We start from the raw sequence: 10,782 nt of genomic DNA, 5'->3' as shown, positions 1-10,782 counted from the left end.
TCTCTCTCTCTCTCTCTCTCTCTCTCTCTCTCTCTCTCTCTCTCTCTCTCTCTCTCTCTCTCTCTCTCTCTCTCTCTCTGTGTGTCTCTCTCTCTCTCTCTCTCCAAGTAGCATTGCTTTTGTAATACACCCCGACACCTACACACATATGCATACCCCAATGTCATTTTTGGTCAGTTCCTTTTCTGCACATAGTGGACATCTATGGCTATATGTGGTGATATCCTTCTATAAGGATTTTCCTAACGTGTAACCAAGTCAATCCTTTATAGATAATAAGTAGGTATAGCCCATGGTCTCATGGTTTCACATTATACTGGTATTGGAGTACTTGAGAGGGGAAAGACAGAGATGGAGCTTTAGGAATGAAGCCCATTAAAACAAATGGTCTGGCTGTTTGGCACTGTGCTCGCCTCTAATCCCTGCTATTGGGGAAGGCTAAGGCTGATAAATCTTGAGTTCAGGAGCTCTGAGTTTCAGTAAAGCTAATGCTTCCCAGAGTCCCCACTAAATCCATCACCAATATGGTGAGTTCCCAGGAGCAGAAGGCCACCAGGCTGCCTAAGGAGAGGTGAACTGGCACAGGTCAGAAAAATAAAACAGGATGCATGCCAATGAGCATAGGGATTAGGCTCATGAGTGGCCACTATGCTTCCAGCATGAGTGAGATAAGAAGACGCAGTCTCAAAAAAGTGGGAAGGTCTGGGTAAAAGACCCTTGAAGATCAAAGACCCTGCCAGAAGATCAAAGATCCGAGAGCCAGATAAGGTTCAAGAGCTTGGATGGGAAGCATGCCAGAAGGTACAGGAGAGCTCTCAATGTTTACCACCCTCATTTCATCCCAGAGAAAACTGACTCTCTTGCTCATCACCAAGGGGACCTTAATGCTAATTCAACAGACTCAGTGCACAAACACAGACCTATCACAGCGTTCTCCAGTGACAGAAGCTTTGCAGACACATCGACCTGAGTCACAGCTCCCTGTGCTACCTGCTGGATCACAGTCACATTTGGAATTTCTAGAAAAGAAAAGGCAAGATACTGATTAATAAATCCATAGCAATTATATACATAAAATCACCATAAGCAAGGTCATCTTTGCTACTGATACTATGCTTAAAGTCCCACTTCCTCTAGGACACCTGATGCCAGGCCTGCAGTCAGGAAGACAAGTTCAAATTCAGCTTCACTTACTAAATATGTGACCCTGGGCAAGTCACTTAACTCTGTTTGCCTCAGTTTCCTCATTTGTAAAATGAGCTAGAGAGGTAAATGACAAAGTACTCCAGGGTCTTTGCCAAGAAAACCCCCAAACAATTCAACAACAATAAAACTCCATAACTAAAGTAATCACAAATTGAAGCAAGGTCGGGGATACACCTTTCTTGAGACTTCAGGGAGTTATGAGATATTCTGGAATTCCTAATGTTCTCCTTTCTTGAAACACTTAAAAGCCTTGGGGAGAGTGGATCTGGGATTAACTGTTTGTCCTGCAGGGATCCCCAGAGAACTCATCCCTTGTGAAGCCCAGCCCTGAAAGGATCTTAGGTTCATCAGCTTAGAATTGGAAGGGCCCTTAGAGATGATCTGGTCAAACCCATTCATTCTACTAAGGAGGATAGTGAAGTTCATGGGTTAAATGACTTGCCCCAAGGTCACACAGGCAGGAAGTAGCAGAGCCAGGATTAGAACCTAGATCTGCTGACTTCAAATCTAGGGCTCTCTCCACTATACCATCGCACCTTTCCAGGTGCGATCTGACCATGGCAGAGAACAGGACTACAACTCCACTCCTTTCAGACACTGAATACAGCCCAAGATTTCACTTTCTTTTAGTTGTCATATATTAATGAACTAAAACCCTCAGACTTTTCCCATACAAACTGCCATCTAGACATGCCTCTGCCTTCTTGTTGGTTATTTCAACTCAAGCACAAGATTTTTCTCCTATCCCTATTCAATTCCACCTTGTTGGATTTAGTCCCAGATTGCATTTTGCCATCCCACATATTAGTGAACCTTCCCAGACTTGTGCAGTCATGATAAGCACTCTTTATTCAAGTCGCTGATTTAACTGCTCAGTGACAAGGGCCAAGGACAGATAATCCAACCCAGCTAGTCTCTAGTAAATGTTTAAATAGATCGATAGTAACTATATGTTATCAACTTTTATTGCCTTTTCACAAAAGGCACATGATTTTATAAAATGACTCATCTTGGCAGATACTTAAGATACTCTATTTACCCTGAAGATTATTAACAACAACAATAATACGCCATTATTCAAAATCACAGGGTCAAAGAATCTGAGGGACAGATGGGATATCAGAGGTCACCAGTGTCCTGGTCCAAGAAAATAGCCATTTATTAATACCCGTTATTACTGATGATAATAATAGTAGCACTTTTAGATTTACACAGCTCTTTATATATGTTATCTCATTTTATCTTTGCAACAACCCTGTGAGGTAGCTATTATTACTATCGTCATCTGTGAGATGAGACTGAAGGGGAAGCTAGGTGGAGGAATGGATAGGGCACTGGGCTCTGGAGTCAGGAGGAACTGAGTTCAAATCCAGACTCAGGTATTTGACACTTACTAGCTGCGTGACCCTGGGCAAGTCACTTAACCCATTTTGTCTCACCAAAAAAAAAACCCAACAACAAAAAAACATGAGACAGATATGTTAAATGACTTTCCCTAGTTCACATGGCTAGTATCTGAGGCCAGATTTAAACTCAGGAATAGGAGTCTTCCTCACTCCATACCTGGTACTCTATGCACCACCTACCTGTCTCCACTATAATATATCTAACAAGTGGTCAGCCAGTCTCTACTTGAAGACCTTCAGTGAAGTTCCCTCACCCTCAGGCATCGCGTTCTCCTTTTGGACTATTCTAGTTGATAAATCAATATACAACTTTTCAGGTAGAAGAGATTATTTTCTCAGGGCCCCATAGTTAGTTTGTTTGGATGGTTCTAGAAAAAAAAAACTGTTCAGGGAGCATTTGTCAAGAGATCCTATAAAGGATAAATGACCAGACCTCTAAGGCCCAACCCTATTGTTGCTATTTTTGGCTAATATGTTAAAGAAGAGTAGTCCTGAGGTTTAGAGGCTTAACTAAACAGGAATCAATCAACAAATGCTTCTTGAATTGGCCTGGTCCAAATCTGAACTCTTAGGAATCCAAAGGGATTGGGGGCCAAGGATGCCAAACTCCACTTGAAGCATCCCAAAGTAGTACATTAATAATTCTCCACATTGAATTACACTGAAACTTTAAAGGAGAATGAAAAGTTCACTGCTTATCAAACAGTCCACTAACTGTTCTAGGTCAAAGAAAACATGTCAGGCAGACAAAGTCAAGTCATTCAGTACCCCTGACCTGGAGAACAACCCTTGAGAAATCATCAGTCTTTCTGTGAGGTTGATGACAAGATATAGCCACCACCATCCCATTCCCAAGACACTACATATTTTCCTGAGATGCCCAGAGCCTGTGGGAGGTGAAGACCCTGGACTCATACCAAAGGACCAGTCCAAGAACACATCAGGAGTACAGAACTCAGCCAAAACTCAGAAATACTCCCATATCTTAAAGACCATTTAAATGAAAGTTCAACATAAGAATAAGGGTCTTCTGGCCCTGACACAGCTTGAGCCTGGCTCTGAAAGCCACATTAAAGCTTTTCCTGTGGTTTGGATATGTATGACTAGGGCTTCCCTCTAAGAACAGTAGGAATTGGCAAGTCTGGGCTACCTTCAGAAGGCGTTTTCAGCACGTGGGTATTTAGTCATCACTTTTCTAGGGTTGGGTGTTGAGGAAGAAGGAGACAGTGGTAAAAGTGGTAAAAGGAGATGGAAAACTCTCACTGAGCTCATCTTTTGCCAAACCCCTAACCTCATCTGTGCTGTAAAAGGCCTATCCTTTGCACATCTGTTTAGTGGTAGAATATCATGGTAAAGAAAGATCAGACCTTGGTTTGTCTGAGGAAAAGTAATCTATTCCTGGAGTTTTCTGACCATAATGCCCCTCTCCCTCGTCCTGCACCTAGTAGGGAGGTCCCAGTTCAGAATACGATGTGTGAGGGTTAGGGGAAAGGTCATAGCTCCCTCTCTTTACTCCTTTTCTTTTCTCTCCCTTATTTGTAGGCATCCATTCATTAACCCCTAAGTCTTGATTAAAAGTTAAACTCCATCTAGTCATTTGTGAGGTAGGAGATTGTGGAGAGAATGCTAAATTTAGATAGAGCTGAATCTTGCTCCTTCACATGCTGTGGGTCCTTTCATACTATACTACTTCAGTTCATCTATAAAGGAATGCTTCACTGTCTATACCACAGGATTATCATGGCAGGTAGGTGGTGGCACAATGGATAGAAAGATGGATCAGGGATTGGGAAGATCTGAGTTCAAATCCGGCCTCAGTCATTTACTAGCTGTATGACAGAGGGAAAGTCACTTGACCTCCGTCTTCCTTAGTTTCCTCATCTGTAAAATGTGGATTATAATAGAACCTACCTCCTGGTGAGAATTAAATGAGGTAATACTTATAAAGTGCTCTGAGAACTTTAATGTAATATATAAATGCAAGCTATCACTATTATGATTATCAACGTACTTTGCTGTGCAAATGTGAGCTATTATTTTCATCTTCTGCAGTTGGAGAGGCTATGGAATGATGAACAGGGGAAGGGAATAAGCATTTATTAAACACCAACTGTGTGCCAAGCCCTAGGCTAAGCTCTTTACAAGGTTCTTATATGCCTCTCACAACAACCCAGAGAGGTAGGTGCTTATTGGACGAGGCCCAAGAGTAGAAATTTATCCTGGTAACAGAGATGAGGGAGGAATCAAAGAAGCTGTAAAGGAACCAAGAACTCTGAGGGACTAGAGCCTCTGAGAGAGACAGGGTGGTTCAGGGGACTGAGAACAGGCCTCAAGGCTGTGAAGCCTCAGTCAGGTTCAAGACACGCTTCTGACTCGCTCCTTGTGTGACCCTGAGCAAATTACTTAACATCTTAGGGCTCTAGTAATCTCTCTAACACCGTGAAATGCAGAGAAAGGGCCAATCTGCATTGTAGAGGGAGTTCCCCAGACTGATGAAATTTCTGGTCCGGTTACCTTTCCTATCCCTATCTCTATCCCACAGAGTTTCTAAAGGTTCCTTTGATGACTTTGCCTGGGTCTTCTTGGGAGATACTTACTTTGGTTGTCTATTTCGGGTACATCCAGCTTCAGTGAGAGTGTGGAATCCTGGCTGGCACTGGTCACATCTGTCTCCCATCACACCTGACTTACAGCTGCATCGTCCATGGTTATCACACCGTGAGCTGAGAGAGCCTGTAGGGATGGACAAGAAAAGAGAAAAGTGGGAGGAAATATTTGATTAATTTACAGTGCAAAAAAAGACAGTTAACCCCTTAATAGAGCTCAAAAAGTATTCAACAGTAATCAAGTGTTGTCTCTAATGATTATTTCCATGTGCTATGAGCATCTATCAAGGCCCAAGGGGAACTCAGAAACGCACTGGGAATTCATTTGGGCAACATTTCCCAAACTATGTTGTATAAAGTTCTGATGTTCCATATAGCAGAAATGGGTATTCTCTGAGAAAATAATGATGCCAGTGATATTTTCATCTCTAAAATATTCCATATGAAATTATTTGTCAAAAAAATTTTACTTTGTATAGCAAATCAAAGCCAAAAAGACTTGAATTCAAATTCTGTCTCTGACATATACTATTCCACCCTGGGCAATAAATCATTTAATGACTTGGTGCTGCAGGCAAAGGGCAGCTAGGTGGCACAGTGGATAGAGCACTGGGCTGAGAATCAGGAAGGTTCATCTTCATGAGTTCAAATCCAACCTATGTGACCCTGGGTAAGTCACTAAACCCAGTCCTCCAGTATCTCTACCAAGAAAACCCTATATGGGATTGTGAAGAGTCAGATATGACTGAAAACAACTCAACAATAAAAGTTGTAAGCAAATCTGTAAGACTATATATTGAAGAGAAAGTACCAAGCTATATTGTCAGAGGAAGGTTTCTCATCAGGGAGTTCCCTATGTCAATAATAAATAAGCACCTACTTATGGCACACATTGCTCCAGACACAATGCTGACTGCTGGAGATACAAGAAGAGACAAGACAGTCCCTGCCCTCAGGGAACTCACAGTCTAATAAGGGAAGGACCATGCAAATAAATTTATGCAAGCAGAATAAATCAGAAACAATGAACATAGGGAAGACACCAGAATTAAGATGGGTTGGGAAATCAAAGGTCTAACCTCTCTCCCTTTGTTACAAGGGATGGCTCTCTGCTACAGCAAGGAATATGCAAAGAAAAATGGAGATTATTTCAGAGAAAAAGAGATCAATATAAACATTTTTTTTTAAGTTCTGGAATTCCTTCAAGGTAGGTACTCCTTTCTCCAGTATAGATCATGAAACCTCCCTGCCTTCGTATATAGTTTCATGACTTACTTGAGCCAAAAAATGTCATCCTCTGGTCACCAGACTTTCTGCAAACAGACCCCTCCCCCGTCTGCACCTGGGCTCATACTTCCAGCTCCGGTGGTCCTGCCAGAGCCTGTGCTCAGCAGTCATAGCCTTGGAGAAGTCATGGTTACCTCCTGCCAGGATGAAGAAGTACTGGAGTGGAACTTCATGGAGGAGCAAAGGGGTCATAGATTTACAATTGTATGAGAACTTGGAGATCACTGAGCCAATCAGTGCTCAGGGTCTTGCCCAGAGCCACACAGCTAGGAAGTATCTGACAGAGGATTTGTACCCAGGATTTCCTGAGCCCTTCAGAACTCTGTCTCATATACTAGGCTACTGCCTGATCTGCCTAAAATCTTTCACGAATACCAAAGAATAATCATGTCTCACTGACCCATCTTCAACATAGCTTTTTAAAAAATTTTTTCCTGGGGGGGAGAAAAAGAGGACACACACAATGAAAAAACGAGAGACAATGGTTAAAACCAATACCATTGTCATATTCTGTTGGGTGGCACTGTACTCATTTGTTCCATGAGTACTGAGCTTGTCATCCCGCCAAACACTCCAGCTGAGCCAATTAAATTTCTAATTACATTCATACAGAGATGACCCAACTCCTATGATTCACAATGCCGCAGTATAGCCTGAAGGGATGTGGGCTCTTCAAGGAGGTGGAGGTTAAATGCTTCTTGAAGTGGGGATCACCTGATTTTTCTTTCTCCATCTGAAGGCTCACTGAGGCCATAAGAGTCTGAATGTTGCTTTTAAACCTCCAAACTGAGGAAATTTGAATGTAAACCTCATCATGGCAGCAGTCCAGGGAGAGATTCTAAGGGTCCTGGTTAACATATTCACTGGGCAGCTCCATTTTTCTCAAATCATGGGATAATAGACCTGGAACTGGAAAGAACTTTAAGGGTCTGACCCTCTCATTTTACAAAGGAGGAGTCAAAGGTCCATACTACCCCAGGTTACAGAGGTAGTTAGTAGCAGATTGGGATTCAAACCTTGATCCTCTGACTCTGAAACCATTATTCTTTCTACTAGATTACTTCTTATACTACAGCACATGCAGGGGTATAGTGCCCTTAATATGTGAGCTACAATCAGAATGTCGTCATTTTCAAATTCTTTCAAGCAACTGACTAGGATCAGTTCTGCTGGGCCAGATTCAACCATTGCTATTGTTGAATGCTCTTGTACCTGAGGCTGATTGCCAGGTATATTCCAGAAATTAATTCAGATCACAGTAGGTTATCAAAACAAAAGGGTAGAAGGGTCGCGTCAAGATAGGTGGGGCCATGACTGAGACAATGACTAAGGAACTCTACAATCATTCTCAAAGGGCAAATTCCTTTGTCAAGGAATCAAGGTCAAGGCATCCCTAAAGTTCAGTCATTTCAGTTCAGAGTCTGGCTCTTTGTGACCCCTTTTGTGGTTTTCTTGGCCAAAATACTGGAGTGGTTTGCCATTTCCTTCTCCAGCTCATTTTCACAAATGAGGAAACTGAGGCAAAAAAAAATTAAGTGACTAACCCAGGGTCTCATAAGAATCTGAGGCTAAATTTGAACTCAGGAATAGGTGTCTTCCTGACTCCAGGCTCAGCACTCTATCCATTCCACTACCTAGCTGCCCAGGTAAAAATCCATCTGAAGTAAACTCTTATAGTGTCTAGGATAGAAGTAGTCAATTAATCAGTGAACAAGTATTTACTGAGTGCTTACTAAGTACCAGGCACTGTGCTAAGCTGTAAGGATACAAAGAAAGGAAAAAAACACGGACCCTTCTCCCAAGGAACACACATTCTAAGGGGAGAGAACATGCAAAAAAAAAGTGTACATACAAGACATATGGCATAAATGAAAGATAAATTATAGAGCCAGGGTCTGGAACATTGATAATGTGACTATCACTATACCTAAACATCAGGAAGGAGAACAATCCATGGCCCTACAAGGGATGGATAGAATCACAAAAGATAAAATGGACCATTTTGGTTACCTAAAATCTAAAAGTTTTTGCACAAACAGAAGGATTGGATAGGGAGGGGTGGGGGAGTCATGGGAAGCATGGGATGGAAGGATAGGGTTGGATGTAGGATTATACTTACAAAGAAATCCAAATCACACAGTCCATACCTTTGGTGTTGCAATTGCAAGGCAAGCAGCGGTCTCTGTCTCTCTGGCGGTAAAATCCATCCTTGCACCTCTCACAGTGTACACCAGCTGTATTGTCATTACAGTTGAGGCAACGGAACCCCTTTCCTGTTCTCCTCTGCAGCTCTTGATCGAAGATACATTGCCTGGACTTCCCATTACAGTCACAGACTAAGAAGAGAAAGAAATTCAGTAGCATTAGAGAAAGAATGCAGGACTAGCTGCTTTTAATCAGGAGAAAGAACATCATTTTTAGAGTCAGAAGGCCTGGGTTCAAATCCATCTCTGGCACTTCCTACCTGTGTGACCTTGGCAGGTCACTTAAATTTCTTGGCTTTCAGTTTCCTCATCTATATCATAAAGGGGTAGGACTAGCTGGGCCTTATAAGGTCCCTTCCGATTGTAAGGCTATGACCACGTGACTTAAACTTTCTAATAAAATTTTACCATTAATCCGCCTTGGGTCATACCCATCTTTTAATCATCTCTTTTCTACCATGAAAAGAACTTTTTTTATATTTTTTTGCAATAAACCCTCTTTCTTTGATTTAGATCATAGTAGGTTATCAAAGCAAAAAGGGGGGAAGGAGTGATGTCAAGATAGGTGGCACCATGACTGAGACAATGACTAAGGAACTCTACAATCATTCTCAAAGGGCAAATTTCCTTTGCCAAGGAATCATGAATACCAAGGAATTCTTCTTTGATTTTCTTTGGGGGTATAAAGAGGCAGATGGTAGTGCAATGAATACAGTGTTGTGCTCAGAGCTATGAAGACTTGAGTTCAAATCCAGCCTCAGACACTAGCTATTAGCCTCTGTCCGCTTCAGTTTCTTCAACTGTTAAATGGGTATAATAATATCTATCTCTCAGGACTGTTGTGAAGATAACAAATGAGATAATATTTGTAAAAGCACTTAGTACCTTGTTTGATACATAGTCAGTATTATATAAATGCATATTTCCCTATATGCCCAGTAGTGATATTATTGGGTCAAAAGGTATGTAACATTTTAGTAACTTGTGGGAAATGGTATTCCAAAATAATGCCAAATAAATTCACAGCTCCTCCAAAAGTTCATTAATATGCTGTTTTCCCCACCAGTCCCTGCAATAATTGTCATTTTTCTTCTATGTCAACTCATTCAATCTAAAAGATATAATGGCAAATCTCAGAGTTACTTTCTTTTTCATTTCTCTAATTATTAGTGATTTACAGCATTTTAAAAATATGGTTATTGATAGCTTGACTCTCTTCTTCAGAAAAACTGCCTGGTTATATTCTTCGACCATTTATTAGTTGAAGAATGGCTCTTAATTTAAAAAATTTAAATCTATTCCTTTTGTTTGTTGGAAATGAGACCCTTATGAGAGACACTTGCTGACAAGATTTTTTTTTCCATTTGTCTGTTACCTTTCTAATCTTAGTTGCATTGCTTTTGTTTGTGCCAAAAAAAATTTAATTTTAGGTAATTAAAATTTTACATTTTAACTTTTGTGATGCCCTCTGTTTTGTTTGGTCATAAACAGAAATAGTTCTAAAACATAAATAACTGGATGGGAGGAGGTACTTCCCCATGGCCAGACATATGCTTTAGGAAAATCACTTTGACAGGTATGATTACAACCCTATTCTTACCCTAACAGAGTAGGTCCATCCCCAGTCAAGGGCACAAGCATTAAGTGGACTTATCCCAAGACCTATATGTCCATATCTGAATTCTGGTCACTATATATATATACACACATACATATATACCTTGCTACAAATTCAATGTTTTTAGTTTAGATGTGGGTGGGAATCATATCTAATCTATGCTTTATTCAACTCCTCTGGCATATAAGTAGTTATTATTATAATAACAATAATAGTGCCCAGCCCCTGACCCACAAGGTATTTTTTAGAAAAGACAAACCACACACAGACCCTCCCATTACCCCACACAGTGATACCTAGGCCCAGATCAAAGTAGCTAGGAAATCTTTTTTTTTCTAAACAATGAAGCAAGGTGTGCAGAATCCCTGAGGGATCTCTTCACAAGCACTCCCACCCCTCACTAAAACACTCAATTGAACAGGTTAGGACAGGAAGCAAAATATTGTAATCCCTAC

General features: G+C 41.1%; 1 protein-coding gene across 1 annotated transcript in view; it reads right to left on the bottom strand.

The window, feature by feature from the left end:
* LAMC2 (laminin subunit gamma 2) overlaps window positions 1–10,782 on the bottom strand; it is a 78,826-nt gene that overhangs the window by 43,384 nt on the left and 24,660 nt on the right. Inside the window, exons 2-4 of the mRNA XM_069074395.1 lie at window positions 8,653–8,841; window positions 5,210–5,345; window positions 921–1,019 (exon numbers count right to left, since the gene is read on the bottom strand). Coding sequence (XP_068930496.1) covers window positions 921–1,019; window positions 5,210–5,345; window positions 8,653–8,841 — 424 coding nt within the window. The remainder of the gene's footprint in view (window positions 1–920; window positions 1,020–5,209; window positions 5,346–8,652; window positions 8,842–10,782) is intronic.

This window comes from Petaurus breviceps, unplaced genomic scaffold (genome assembly GCF_028583685.1).
Source record: "Petaurus breviceps papuanus isolate PSGF00001 unplaced genomic scaffold, PetGlider_PUasm1.0 90895, whole genome shotgun sequence".
NCBI lineage: Eukaryota > Metazoa > Chordata > Mammalia > Diprotodontia > Petauridae > Petaurus > Petaurus breviceps.
The sequence above is the reverse complement of the archived record's forward strand: the minus strand, read 5'-3'. Positions and strand labels throughout refer to the sequence as shown.